This window comes from Glycine soja, chromosome 17 (genome assembly GCF_004193775.1).
Source record: "Glycine soja cultivar W05 chromosome 17, ASM419377v2, whole genome shotgun sequence".
In the NCBI taxonomy this organism is placed as follows: Eukaryota; Viridiplantae; Streptophyta; class Magnoliopsida; order Fabales; family Fabaceae; genus Glycine; species Glycine soja.
The window spans coordinates 14,857,610-14,872,287 of record NC_041018.1 but is presented as its reverse complement, the minus strand read 5'-3'; the positions used below and the strand labels follow the sequence as shown (position 1 = coordinate 14,872,287).

General features: G+C 37.6%; 2 protein-coding genes across 2 annotated transcripts; one reads left to right on the top strand and one right to left on the bottom strand.

Annotated features, from left to right (window-relative positions):
* Positions 1 to 612: 612 nt before the first annotated feature.
* On the top strand, positions 613 to 5,217 carry LOC114393320 (metal transporter Nramp3-like). Its single transcript, XM_028354612.1, has 4 exons — positions 613 to 1,404; positions 2,234 to 2,370; positions 2,445 to 3,097; positions 4,517 to 5,217. Exons 1-4 carry the CDS (start codon positions 866 to 868, stop codon positions 4,736 to 4,738), a joined length of 1,551 nt encoding a protein of 516 aa, XP_028210413.1. The 5' UTR covers positions 613 to 865; the 3' UTR covers positions 4,739 to 5,217.
* Positions 5,218 to 10,530: 5,313 nt separating this feature from the next.
* On the bottom strand, positions 10,531 to 12,555 carry LOC114391481 (protein MAIN-LIKE 2-like). Its single transcript, XM_028352490.1, has 5 exons — positions 12,319 to 12,555; positions 11,426 to 12,085; positions 10,959 to 11,345; positions 10,791 to 10,865; positions 10,531 to 10,674 (listed from the first exon to the last, which is right to left on the bottom strand). The coding sequence occupies exons 1-5, from the start codon at positions 12,553 to 12,555 to the stop codon at positions 10,531 to 10,533; spliced, it is 1,503 nt and encodes a 500-aa protein (XP_028208291.1).
* Positions 12,556 to 14,678: the final 2,123 nt, after the last annotated feature.

The window sequence follows — 14,678 nt, the reverse complement described above, 5'->3', positions numbered from 1 at the left end:
CATCTTAAAAAATAAGATAGTAATTTTTTTCTTTTATTATAAAAAGAAAAAGGATTGCATATTGTGTAATAAGTTTATTGAGAATATAAAATTATTTAATATCATAAAAATCAAATCAAAATAATTTTTTATCTATAAAAATTAAACAAAATATCAAAAATTTTAAAACATTCACGTATCTATTTAATCAATTAAGCAAAATCCCTTTGCAGTGCATTCAACAAATCATGCGACTAATACTTCCCTAATCATAGATCCAAAAAGCTTTCCTTTATTTATTGCACGGATAATAATGATGACACAACAGACAACGCAACTGCTAATTTCCCGAAAGCTGACGTGTCTCGGCTGGCATGGCCCGCGCGCACTAGCATAGTAGCATATATTGCGTGCTGCACACACTCCTCCACCTTCACCTTCACCGATTCCACGCCTCCAACAAACTCCTGCTCATGTAAACAGAATTTTATGAATAATTCAGCACGTGACACGATTCCAATCCTCATTTGCAAAATTAACAACTCACTTTTTATAGTGTTCCATTATAAAATATCCTAAAAAGATACTGTTAGATGGTGTACTAACATGTAAGTGTAAGTGTGCAGTTGATCGAGTTGATAAATATTAGGCTCATATCTCACAAGTCCATGTCATTGGCGAGTGATCAATAAAATACTAAGTTATTTAGTATTATGTTCTGTCGTAATCCTTTCAAGTCACAAGCTTTAAAAGAGGGTGTAAGTGTAACTTTTCAATTCCTCAACCTCAAGATAATAATAAAGCTAAATCATAGTAGTGAGGAGTGACTAGTACAAACAGAATCCAAAGCTTTTTTTTTCTTCTTCTTCTTCTTCTTTCTAACGCCATGTCTGGGAGCCACCAAGAGCAGCCACTGTTAGAGAACTCGTTCATAGAAGAAGACGAGCCGCAAGAAACAGCTTATGATTCGTCGGAGAAGATAGTGGTGGTCGGAGTCGACGAGTCCGATGACGAGGAGAATTGGGGGAGAGTGCCCCGATTCTCGTGGAAGAAGCTATGGCTGTTCACCGGGCCGGGCTTTCTGATGAGCATAGCGTTTCTGGACCCTGGAAACTTAGAGGGGGACCTTCAGGCGGGTGCCATTGCAGGGTACTCATTGTTGTGGCTTCTGATGTGGGCCACAGCAATGGGCCTCCTGATCCAGCTCCTCTCGGCACGGCTCGGCGTGGCCACAGGGAAGCACCTCGCCGAGCTCTGCCGAGAGGAGTATCCTCCGTGGGCCCGGATAGTGCTCTGGATCATGGCGGAACTCGCTCTCATTGGCTCCGATATTCAGGAGGTTATTGGGAGCGCTATTGCAATCAGGATTCTTAGTCATGGGGTTGTGCCCCTTTGGGCTGGGGTTGTCATTACTGCTCTTGATTGGTAATTCAACCAACCTTATCCACCCTCTAATCATTTCTCCTAGTTTAAATGCTTGTAGGAGTATTTAGTACTATTGTTTTAATGTAGTTTTCAAATTGCATTAAGCGTTTGGTTTTATTTATGGAGAGTTTGCTATGTAGACAGAGAAATCCGTGAATTTTGGTTTTTTTAGGGTCTATAGAGGGAGAGGGAGAGAAAGTTTCTCAATAGAAGTACCAATCCAAAACCCTTAAATTTATGATATCATAAATTTCTCTTATTTTTGTTTAGGTACTTACAACATTTTTTTTCTTGTCTAAGATCTGTTGAAATTGATTCCTTGATTAAGCTCTCAGAGATTTTGATAGGTTCAGGACCAACCCATGATAAATGATATGTTGTCTTGCCTTGTAAGATCTAGTTTTTGTTATATAAGTTCAAAACCGAAGTTATTTTTGAAGTCTGTGACAACATTTTGAAAGTAACTGAAATAAGTTTGTTTTAAGAGACATTTTATGATACTTTCGGAAATCTAAGGATTTTGACACTATTATTGATAAAAAATTTCTTGATGTATCCAAACTCATTCAACTATTTGTCCGAAAAATAATTGTACCAAAACTCTTAGACTTCTCTGAGACTATAACCCTTAGATTTATCTTGAACCAACATCCCTAGATTTCTCTGGGTGCTATAGCATCTCTCTCTCTCTCTCTCTCTCTCTCTCTCTATATATATATATATATATATATATATATATATATATATATATTTGTGTGTGTGTGTTTTGCTATGTCTGGTAATCCCAAATTAAACATGGGTACTTGTATATTTTGTTGCCTTGTTACAGTTTTATTTTTCTCTTTCTTGAGAACTATGGTGTGAGGACTTTGGAAGCTTTTTTTGCTATTCTCATTGGTGTGATGGCAATCTCGTTCGCATGGATGTTTGGTGAAGCCAAGCCCAGTGGCAAGGAACTTCTTCTTGGTAAGGAGTTTTATTTCATTGATTTGGTCCCTTTTGTTTTGAATCTGATGCAGAGTTTGATTTTATCATTGCAGGAGTTTTGATTCCAAAACTCAGCTCCAAAACTATACAGCAGGCTGTTGGAGTTGTGGGGTGCCTTATTATGCCTCACAATGTGTTCTTGCACTCTGCTCTTGTTCAGTCAAGGCAGGTTGACCGCAGCAAGAAAGGCCGAGTTCAAGAAGCTCTTAATTATTACTCGATAGAGTCCACCCTTGCCCTTGTAGTTTCCTTTATTATAAATATTTTTGTAACAACAGTGTTTGCTAAGGGATTTTATGGCTCTGAACTTGCAAACAGCATAGGTCTTGTAAATGCAGGACAGTATCTAGAGGAGACATATGGGGGTGGACTATTTCCAATTTTATACATATGGGGTATTGGATTATTAGCAGCAGGCCAAAGTAGCACTATTACTGGGACTTATGCAGGACAATTCATCATGGGAGGTTTTCTAAATTTAAGGTTAAAGAAGTGGATGAGGGCGTTGATTACCCGAAGTTGTGCAATAATTCCAACTATGATAGTTGCTCTTTTATTCGATACCTCGGAGGAATCGTTAGATGTTTTGAATGAGTGGCTTAATGTTCTTCAGTCAGTCCAGATCCCCTTTGCACTTATTCCCTTGCTTTGTCTGGTGTCAAAGGAGCAGATAATGGGCACTTTCAGAATTGGTGCTGTCCTCAAGGTATTTTGTCATTCAATCTTGCATTTTGATCTCACTGGTCACTTATTGGGTGCCATTATGTATCTGATAAAGGACTTTGTGATGACAACTTAAATTCATGTTGTATGAAGTTGCTGTCTCTATATGCCTATATTATTCATCTATGATATCAACCTTAAAATTTAATTAGGAAGGATATAATTTAGAAATGGCCAAATATATAGACCTTTTCTTCTTGCAGTTGGGGATAATTTAGAACATACTCAATCTCTTTTGCAATTTATTGTTAGATTCTAAAGTGACAAATTAGTGAGCTTGGTTGTATTCTCCTGCCTTGATAATTGAAAGTTGTGCAGTAGACTACTATGTTACATCTTTTTCCTTTATGATCCTACGCATTATGGGCTGTTGTTTATCTTGCAAATAACTATCCCCATGTCATTATAAGTACTTGATACAGTTCTATGGGATTTTTTTTTTATCTTTTTTGTTATTTATCATTTTAATTGTGATGTGTTCAATATTAATATGCTGTGCAGTATATTGAATATTCCTGCTGCTGGAAACAGCATATGATGTCTGCATGGACTCAATTTACTGTAAAATATTTAGGATGCATTGATCCTTCCTCTTACCTTGAGGATGTTGATGTTCCACTTTTATCCTCATTTACTTCAAGTTTGTGTCATTATTTAGACTTAATTTCTCATAATATACTTGTAGCCCACATCTTTGAAGTAGTCTATCACTCACTTGCACACACGGTTTGCTTCATGGTTACATGCAGCCTGCCAACATAATTATCATTGATGTACACTTTAATTGCGTTAGAAAACTAATATATTGTTGGAGTTATAATAGAAAAATAGGGTATTGTACCACTTTCCTTTATTATGCAGGGGATTCTGGGGGGTGTATGTGCTGTTATTTTTTATATTCCTTAAAATTGAACTCTAGCATGCTATATTTCAAGATAATTTATGAAAGAGACCAATTTGAATTCTTTGTCTGTAACAATTTGCAGAAACAGATGCATTGTTTATACTGACTTGTATTGATTAAATTAGTAATGATAGAAAATAATGTCTGTCTGTCAGTGTTGTCTCACCTGGGAAGGTAGAAGGTTTGTGTATTCTTGATATTTTGATAATATAACTTTAGGTATATTGGACAAAATTGACTTGTGCAGTCTGCAGACATTAGTTTTGAAGCCTCCTGCCTTGTTTCTTTCCTTTGTTTTCTCTTTTGGATATGGTGGATTGATGCTGTGTGTTTTCTTTTCTCAATTGAACTTGCTCAGTGTATTTTAACCTTTAGTGGGTTTTCTCCATAACTTCTATGGACATTGGATGCATTTGGTTTCTGTACTAACCCTTCTTCCCATATTCTGCTCATAGTTTGTTTTGATTAAGTACTTAATCACTTCTGATATGTGTACAGACTACTTCATGGCTCGTGGCTGCTCTGGTGATAGTGATTAATGGCTATCTTTTGACGGAATTCTTTTCCTCTGAAGTGAATGGACCAATGATTGGCACTGTAGTGGGTGTAATAACTGCTGCATATGTTGCCTTCGTAGTATACCTTATTTGGCAAGCCATCACCTATTTACCTTGGCAAAGTGTAACACAACCAAAGACAATTGCTCATTCAGAGGGTTGAGGTTGAGTGATCAATCTTTAAAATCGCGGAATAGGAAGTGCCATCCATTTTTAAGTATGCTCATGCTTGTTTGTTACTCGTGTGACAAGTTGATGCAATAGGTGGTGGCACCTTATTCTTTGCCTGTAATTATAAACTATGTCAGAGTAGATTTTAGCTCTGTATTAGTACTTTCAAATTTTGTTGTCAAAATGCCTTGGCAACACTCTAATTAGTTGAGACACCTTCGAAGCTGTAGTGTGCAAACCAGCAATGTAGTTCTTTTTCCTTGCTCCCTCGATTTTACTCATATTCTATAGGGTAATAATCTTTTAAGGTTGTAGCATGAAACAATCTTTCAAGGTTGAAGCATGAAACAAATCTTTTAAGGATGAAACACTCTGATTAGTTGAGACACCTTTGAAGCTGTAGTGTCCAAACAAGCTATGTAGTTCTTCTGTTTAACAACTTATTGAGAGAATTGAATGATTTTTATTACACTTACAGGGTCATAGAATTTGCAGCATTTAAAACCAAAATTTGATACTGAAAATTAAGGTGCAAGTACAGGAAATTCGAAGAGATTGCAATCCTGTGGTTAACCATTTTTTCCCTATATTTTTGCCTTGAAAGTTAAGTAATGACGGTAATGTTATTTGTACTAAACTGCATGGTCCATTCAGAAGCTTAGGACGGTTTGTCAATTTCAATTATGCCATACTTTATAGCTGCAAGGTTTTGTTTGCTATTATCGCAAACATTTTTTTTTTAGTACAAGAAAAAATTTCTGCAATTACTTTTCATTGGTCAGTGTTACTGAGATATCCACGAAACATATTTTTCATTATGCTACATACCATGAAACAAATATATGCCGTTATCTAATATTTTAATTCACCACCTTTTTCTCCTTTCACAATCTAACAAGTCTTAATGCCTTTGTACTTTCTGTCCCAAGCAGTGGCAGAGCTTGAAGAAATATTTTGAGGGGCCAAAATACAAGTATCATTTAATGTAAATTTAATGTTACATAAAAATATTATCCTAAAATCTTTAAAACTAATAAATGATAGTTATTTAATTTCTAATATTATTAAAAGATAGTCATTTTAATCTTTAAATTATAAAAATTAAAATGTTTGGTATTTAATAAATGATATTTTTATAATCAAATAATTAAGTCATTCAAATAAGAATTAATTTGATATATTACTTTATAGTAAATGAATAAAATCTATTACTAAATCAAATCAGAGTAGAATGAGATACTTTTATTAAATTAATTTGGATAAGTTTATTTTTTATTGTCTTAATTTATGAAAACTTAAGTAAAATCATTTGCTAAAAGGAATAAAGTCTAACGGCAATTGCTAGGGGCACCCAGCAACATTGCTGGTGCATCCAACAATTTTTTAAAAACCCAAAAATGTCCCTGTACTTTTTCCTTATATAAAAACTGTTTTTTTTTTTCATTCTTCCTTTTTGCTTTCTCTCTCCTGCGTTTCCTCCACTCCAATGGCGTTTTCTCCATTCTGGTGCGTTTTCTCCGTTCTGGTGCTTGTGCTGTGCAATTTTTGTCGGTGTTGGTTGTGCTTGTGCTCTTCTTTGGTGTGATATTTGTCAAGTAAGGTACGTAGCTGGTTTGTGTGGTTGATTGTTTATTTTTGGTAGTAGAATGGTGTAAGTTTGGACGCAAAAAATTTTCTTCCGGGGAAGATATTACAATTGTGGAAGAAAAAAACTTCTTCCGTGGAGTCTCGCGGGAGACGTCTTCCGTGAGACTCCACGGAAGAAGCAGTCTTCCGCAGTTGATATTACAACTGCGGAAGACTGCTTCTTCCGTGGAGTAATTTGTTTTATTTTATGATTTTTTTTCTTTTAAGATTATTTTGAATGTTATTTTGGTTAATTCTATTTGTAATTTATGTGAAACATAAAAATATATTTGTTGGTTGAATTGTTGATTTTTTTTGCCTAGGTTGAGGTATTTTTTGGTTAAATGAGCTTTGTAGGTTATAATTTTGGAATTATGTAATTAAAAGTTGAATTTGGTTATGTATATGTAGATTAAATATTTGTGTGAGGTTGTCAAATTGTTCAAATTATTTAGTTGAATGTTGAATCAGGTGATAGTTATACTTTGAATTAAGATGGACGAAGATCAATGGGCATATTATAGTGCGATGTCCGAAGAAGTTGATATGGATTTTCAAAATGAAGAAGAAGATTGTGGTGTGAATGAAGCACATGTTGATTGTTCAGATGCTTTTAATACTTCTCAGGTAATCATGTCGATCAGTTTTAATTGTTTGGTCTAATGTATGATTTGTGTAAAAATTAATATGTCGTGGTTGTGTCCTAGGTCTTTGAAACCTGAGAAGATGTTTTGAAGTGGGCTCGAACGGTTGCCCATGAAAATGGTTTTGTTGCAGTAATTATGAGGTCTGATACATATACTGGCAGCAGAGGAAGAACTTCATTTGTCTTAATTAGGTGTGAAAGAAGCGGTAAGTACAAGGGTAGGAAGAAAGAATTTGTTAGAAAAGACATAGGTACTAGAAAATGTGGTTGTCCATTTAAGATTCGTGGAAAACCAGTGCATGGAGGTGAAGGTTGGGCGGTGAAGCTGATATGTGGGATTCACAACCATGAATTGGCGAAGACCTTAGTTGGACATCCATATGCTGGGAGATTGACAGATGATGAGAAGAATATCATTGCTGATATGACGAAGTCGAATGTGAAACCAAGAAACATCCTGCTAACGTTGAAGGAGCACAACAGCAGCAGTTGCACCACAATCAAACAAATCTACAATGCAAGAAGTGCATACCGTTCTTCAATCAGAGGAGATGACAGTGAAATGCAACACCTAATGAGGCTCCTTGAACGTGACCAATACATTCATTGGCATAGATTGAAGGATGAAGATGTGGTGCGTGATTTGTTTTGGTGTCACCCAGATGCAGTTAAGTTATGTAACGCATGTCATCTTGTTTTTTTGATAGACAGTACCTACAAAACAAATAGGTACAGGTTCTCATTGCTTGACATTGTGGGGGTGACACCAACCGGGATGACTTTCTCTGCTGGGTTTGCATATCTGGAGGGTGAGCGCGTGAACAATCTTGTATGGGCATTGGAACGGTTTCAAGGCCTTTTTTTAAGAAATGATCGCCTTCCTGTTGTTATTGTCACAGACAAAGACCTAGCCCTGATGAATGTTGTGAAAGTTGTGTTTCCGGAGTGTAAGAATTTGTTGTGCAGGTTTCACATAGACAAGAATGTGAAGGCAAAGTGTAAATCGCTTGTTGGTCAAAAGAATGCTTGGGACTACGTAATGGATAGCTGGGGTAACCTGGTAGATTGTCCTTCGGAACAGGAGTTCCCTGAGCACCTTCAAAGGTTTCAAGTAGCGTGTTCCCCGTGGCCAATGTTCATTGACTACGTATGTGAGACATGGATTGTCCCACACAAGGAGAAATTTATCTTGGCCTGGACGAATAAGGTGATGCACCTAGGCAACACAATAACAAATAGGTATTTAAATGTTTTATTATATTAGTCAAGTTTCTTTTAATGATTTTTTGGAACATTTTTGTTATTAATTTGTCTTCTCTGTTGTGTGTTTTAAATGTAGGGTTGAATCTGCTTATTGGTCTTTGAAGAGGATATTACAGAATAGCGTTGGAGACCTCTGTAGTGTTTGGGATGCAATGAACAACATGATGACGCTGCAGCACACTGAAATTAGAGCATCATTCGAAACAAGTACACATGTTGTTGGTCATGTTTTTAAGAAAACCTTATACAAGAGGCTTCTGGGAATGGTGTCAAGGTACGCTTTAAATGAAATTTCTGTTGAGTTTGAGCGTGTATGTCATTTGAAAGACAATGCGTCTTCTTGTGGGTGTGTCTTGAGAACCACGCTAGGTCTTCCTTGTGCATGCGAGCTACAAAGGTATGAGGGTGGCAGCATCCCACTGGATGCAGTCCATATGTACTGGAGGAGACTTAATTTTTCAGACCAGGGGCTATGTGAGGCCAAAGTGAGCATCAAGGAAGAGATGGATAGAATATATAAAAGATTCGATGAACTTGATGTTTGTGGAAAAGTTACTTTCAAGAGTAAACTCCGAGAATTCGCGTTTCCCGATGAGACCTCTATGTGTCCTCCTCCAACACAGGTTAAGACGAAAGGTGCCCCGAAAAAGGTAATGAAAAGAAGTGAAAGATCGACAAAGCGTGATCCATCTTATTGGGAGTATGTTGATGCTTATCATTCAGTTCAAAACAACAACACCTCAGTCAGACCCAGTGCATCATCTTTTGCACCATCGAAGCCAGCAAAGATGATCCCCATGTTGGATCAATTTCCGCCATTTATGCATGGTTTCATTGAGGAAGTTGTTGATGTGAAAGCGGATGGTAATTGTGGATATCGGTCAGTTTCCGCTTTGTTAGGTATGGGAGAAGAGTGTTGGGCCATGATGCGTAATGAATTGATTAAAGAACTTGGCAAATGGTTGCAAGACTACATAAAGATCTTTGGTGGCACGAAGAGATATGAACAACTGAGGTTGTCTCTACACGTGGATGGGTTATCCAAGGTATGTGTTTTATGCTTTTTAAAAATATAAGTAATGTTTACATGACTGACACGTGTATTTGTTATTTGATTTAGGTTAGTATGGACAAATGGATGGATATAACGGATATGGGATATGTAATTGCGTCAAGATATAATGTAATACTTGTATCATTGTCACGATAACAGAGCTTCACATTTTTTCCTCTCAGACGTCGACCACTGGCCAATTCTGTTGCGCACCGCATAATATGCGTCGACCATGTGTATGGCAGTCATTTTGTTCAGGTCCATTGCAAATTCATTTACTCAGATAATTTCAATTATTGAATGTGTTGGTTTGTTTGTTTAACTTATTATTGTAATTTCACTTACAACAGGTTTTTCTGAAAGATCGTTGTCCCTTACCGCCTATGGCATTGTTGTGGTCAAGCAATGCGTATCCGGAGGCAAAACAATGGCCAACTGCATATGTAGGTAGAATGCAACAATACTTAAGCCTAATGACAATTAATACAACGCATGTAGACCTAAGCGGACACTAAACTTGTAATATTTATGTATGTATATGTACATTGGATTTATGTTCATGTAATTAATCAATTGTTCCGTGAACAAGTGTTACTGTGTCAAATTGTTATATTTGTGTTGAATTGAATGGTAGTTATATGTTTCTAATAAGCCGAAAACCAACTTTTTTTTATTTTTGGTGTCTTCGTTTAAGGTGCGATTCGATAGAGCGGGGCACTGCTTTCTTTTTTTTTGGGTTCCTTGACGTGCAAACATGCCAAATAGCGGCCCTGGACAGTCTCAAGCGGCTCCCACATAATTTTAAAAAAAGCCCGAACATGAGTACTTAGGCATGTTTCTAAAAGGCACAAAACCAATTTTTTTTTATTCTTTAGTGTGCGTATATATATGGTTAAAATATATAATTTCAGAATAGTTATAAATGTTAACATTTAAATTACAAATTATTTTATCTTCTTTATTTTATATATTCAAATGTCATTATAAATGTGACTCATGTGTGTGGTTTATATTTAAATTTCAAACCATATATTTATAGAGAGACAAACAAAAATCATAAATGATGTAAGTAAATGTGTTTTATGACATACATAAACAAATACAAAAATTAATAATTTAAGTACGATAAAAATATAAATCCTAATCTATGCGGCGTCTCTAGCGCGGCCTAAGACTTCCATCTGCGGTGTCGCCTCTAGCTCTCCTTAGACAACGAATGAGTCATGATGTCATGTAAGTCAGTGCCCTCAGTGACCATCCTGAGGTTGATGACCCACTCCAAATCCTCAGCAATCGCTCCTAAATCCTGAGCCATGCCCTGACATCCTTCGCAGTGAACCTATCACAGTCAAAATAACAAAGTCAGTATCACATTTTAAAAAAATTTAAATTATGAAAAACAACAGAAGTTATGCTTAACACTGAATGCGTAGGGAGATCAGTCACGACTGAAACCTCGGGGATGGGTGGCTCGACGAACTCCTCATGATGAGGGGGAGGCGGATGTCTCGGCGCAGCAGTCTCCTCGGTCTACGTGACGAATGGGTGCGATATCCGAAAAAACCACTCCATGTAGTCTGCCGCCACCTGTCCAGGAACTACACAGAGCTCCCTTGAATATACCAAATGGTCTGGAAAATTCAGCCACCGGTCATCTATATCATCACCCGTCAAAGAATCACAAACCGGCGGCGAAGGGACCGTCTGAAGGTAGCCAAACTGTCGAAGAACCTGCTCAGGTCGAACGTACACCACAATCTGACCCCATCTGAGCTGGCCGGTGTACGACGATATCAAGTCAAAGGCCCTGACTCGCTGGTGCTCATCATAGGGCATCCAACACACGTCAGTCACACTCAGGGCATCCAAACGTCTCCGATACGGGGCTCCCTTGATCCCCGTAATATGAGCCTTACCCGTAAGCCACCTGCAGGCTCGTGGGCTCCCCTCATCATAAGCATCATCAACGACGGATGTATGCACTGTAAGAAAGTGCTCGTATATCCAGCACTACAAAGACATAGTCAACATCAATACAAAAAAACAGATTCAATGCTACTTCATATTAAATTATTAGTGATGATACGTACGTGGAGAAGTGTAATATAACCGCCCAACTGCCGTGTAGAGGCCTGCGACGCGTCATTTAGATGGTCGTACATGTGGACTAATGCAGCCGCCCCCCAAGCGAATCCCCCTGCCTGGGCCAGGTCCCTGAAAGCCTCCAGGTGCACGACATGTACATGGGTTGAACTCTTATTGGCGAAAAGAGTACAACCCACCAAGTGAAGCAGATACGTGCGGGCTGCTACAACCCATCGTCTGGTCCTGCACTGGCTCTGATACAAGTCTCGAAGCCACCCCAACCGGACATGAGACCCACCAGCCTGTCGGGTCTCAAATGTAGCCTCCTCATGACTGACCTCAAGAAGCTCCGTCAGTAGACGAATGGCGTCTGAAGTAACAAGTGGCTCGAACGTATGCAGCGCGCCAGTGATGGGAAGGTGTAGGAGTGACGCCACGTCATCCAACGTGATCGTCAACTCGCGTACTGACAGGTGGAACGTGCTAGTCTCGCGATGCCACCTCTCGACGAAGGCGGATATCAGTCCAGGATCAATGGTGATAACAGAACACCTGATCAGTGGACTCAATCCGGTGCCAGCAATCAACCCTTCGATCTCAGGCGCTGGTCTCCCAATTTTATCTACTTTTCTACCGTGGGAGACCAACTTCAGATCGGGTCGTTCCTAAATTGAATAACAATTTACAATAACGTGTATATAAAAAACAATCCAACTACAAATAATTTTTATGTAATTAGTCAACATTAAAAACTACGTACCCGTCCACTCCAGATGCTATGTGCAACATGCTCAGCAAAATCGGTCAAAATCGATGGGTCGCATGGTCCACCGGGGAAACCCTCATCTACAGCAGGTGACCCCAAGCTCCCATCAGTAGCCACTCCCTCTGTCTAAACAGCATCGACGGCGCCTGTCATCTCTGGGGTGGCATCAGACACATGAGGAACATCCTTATGCAACTGAGGCACATCCTCAGGTCTCTCTGTCACGTCCTCACACAGACGAACCCGTTGCCTACGTGTTGAAGCAGTAGGTTTGCGACGCAGAGGAACATCAGCCTCATGCGTATCCTCACTAATGCCTCTACCTCTACTAGCCCCTAACGCGCGACCTAAACCTTGTGTTCTAACCATGATCTGAAATCATGAAGAACATTTATTTTTTTCGGTCAAATTAAATATTCAAATAATTGGTAACAAAGGTTTGTCATTACAAATGAAGTAACTCTGCTTAGGTGCTTAAATGAATTAGGTGCTTAAATGAGTCTCATCAAAATGCTTACATTGTTACATTTTATTGATAACTTATTTATTAAGTTATAATTATCTTTATTTATGAATTAATTAAAATTAAAAATTAATAAATTTTTCAGACTATTATTATGTGAAATATTTATGATAAAAAAAAATAATAATTCAACTATATTTTATTTAAAATGATGGTTATTATTATGCTAAAATCACATACTTACTTCCTAATGCATATATAAATCACACCAAATATAATTTCAATTTAGACATCCTAATGCATATATAAATCACACCAAATATAATTTCATTTTACATACAAACGCAATTTTTAATAGCAACTAAATAGCACAAACTACCTAATAGTATGAACAAATTCAGGTATAATCTAAAAAAAAGCAAAAAAATCAAAATACACAGCAAAACATGATCCGCGGAAGAATGTCCGCAGGATCTTCTGCGAGAATAAAAAGTAGCCTGCGGAAGAAGCTTCAGCAGGTTCTTTCGCGACAACAAAATGTAGCCTGCGGAAGAAGGTTCTGCAGGATCTTCTGCGGGTCCGCGGAAGACAAGGTTCTTCCGCTGGATGACGCGAAAGATCTTGCAGAACCTTCTTCCGTTGGATCACGCGGAAGATCCTTCAGAAGCTTCTTCCGCAGGAATCCGCAGAAGAACCTTCCACACTTCTTCCACGGGAGTTCCAGAAGCCCCTTTCCTACGCGCAGAAGAAGGTTCTTCTCGTGGAAGAACCTTCGTCTTCAACCTCCAGCCATTAATGTCGTCTATCCTAAGGTTCCTACAGCCATTTACACCATTCACGCTATTGAAACAGTTACGAGGAGGTTAGAAGACTAACCTTGATGGCAGAGAACACGAACAACAACTTCAATGGAGGATGTGAACTTCAATGGAGGACATGAACAACAGCTTCTTCTCCAAATTTCAAATTCAGAACGAAATGAGGGCGAGGAGGAAGAAGCTCAATGAGGGCGAGGAGGAAGAACAAGCACAAATGGAGATTGTTGGGTGCACGGGGAAGAAACAAGCGCGGAAGCAAGGTGAAGAAGAAAGCTATCACGGAAGAACAAGCTTTTTTTTTATTACGTTACTTTTATTTTTTAAACGGAAGGTATTTTCGGTACTTCATTGAATTGCTGGATGCACCAGCAATTTTACTAGGTGCCCTTAGCAACAGCCAAGTCTAACATGCAAACAATTTTCTGCATCATACCACTGTACAACATTAGACTTTGATATTTCATGGTGTTTGCTAATAAGGTAACGTGGGCAAAGACACATTAACATTAGTTTGATTTTCCCACATTCTCGCTCCCTGTTCACTAAAAATATATCGTAAGTTGAGACCCAGCACAACAAAAACAATAAACACATTAAAACAAAGGCTGCGAGTCAGTGTAATATCTTTTATATTTTTTTTACTGTAAAATCCTTTACATTTTATTATAATATTAATATATATATATATATATATATATATATATATATATATATGCACTTCTGAAAAAGTTTGGGGGGCAATGGCTCCCCCCTTCCCTTCTAAGATCCGTCTCTGGTCCCAAGTCTGCTTATTAGTTATTACAAATAATCTCTTGTTATATTGATTTTTAGTGTTTTCATTATACAGAGAAATTTTTTTCCAAAAAAAAAAGGAAAATGGAACATATGACTTTAAAGTTTTTTCTTGAGGGTGACTTTAAAGTTAGATATGTCAAAAAGTCTATATATACATTATTACATAAGATTGTATATGATAATGTAGGATGAGATTTCTTTGGTTCGGTTTATTACAATGAGACATAAGATGTATATTGACTAATATTAAAGGTTTTGATTGTAAATGAACAAAATTTATAGATGAATAAACAAAATATTATTAATTCTATTCAAGAGCTGAAGTAACACAAATTAAAAAAAATATTTGCATATAAAATCAAATGGTATTATAATTTAGGAACTTTAGAAAATATTGAATATATTTTTCGGTTATT

Coding starts and splice junctions, on each gene's coding strand:
- LOC114393320 (XM_028354612.1), top strand. CDS start 866: ATGTCTGGGAGCCACCAAGAGCAGCCACTGTTAGAGAACTCGTTCATA. Junction 2,371..2,444: donor TGGCAAGGAACTTCTTCTTG/GTAAGGAGTTTT, acceptor TTATCATTGCAG/GAGTTTTGATTCCAAAACTC. Junction 3,098..4,516: donor GAATTGGTGCTGTCCTCAAG/GTATTTTGTCAT, acceptor ATATGTGTACAG/ACTACTTCATGGCTCGTGGC.
- LOC114391481 (XM_028352490.1), bottom strand. CDS start 12,555: ATGGTTAGAACACAAGGTTTAGGTCGCGCGTTAGGGGCTAGTAGAGGT. Junction 12,086..12,318: donor TGACAGGCGCCGTCGATGCT/GTTTAGACAGAG, acceptor TATTCAATTTAG/GAACGACCCGATCTGAAGTT. Junction 10,866..10,958: donor TGAATTTTCCAGACCATTTG/GTATATTCAAGG, acceptor TTCGTCACGTAG/ACCGAGGAGACTGCTGCGCC.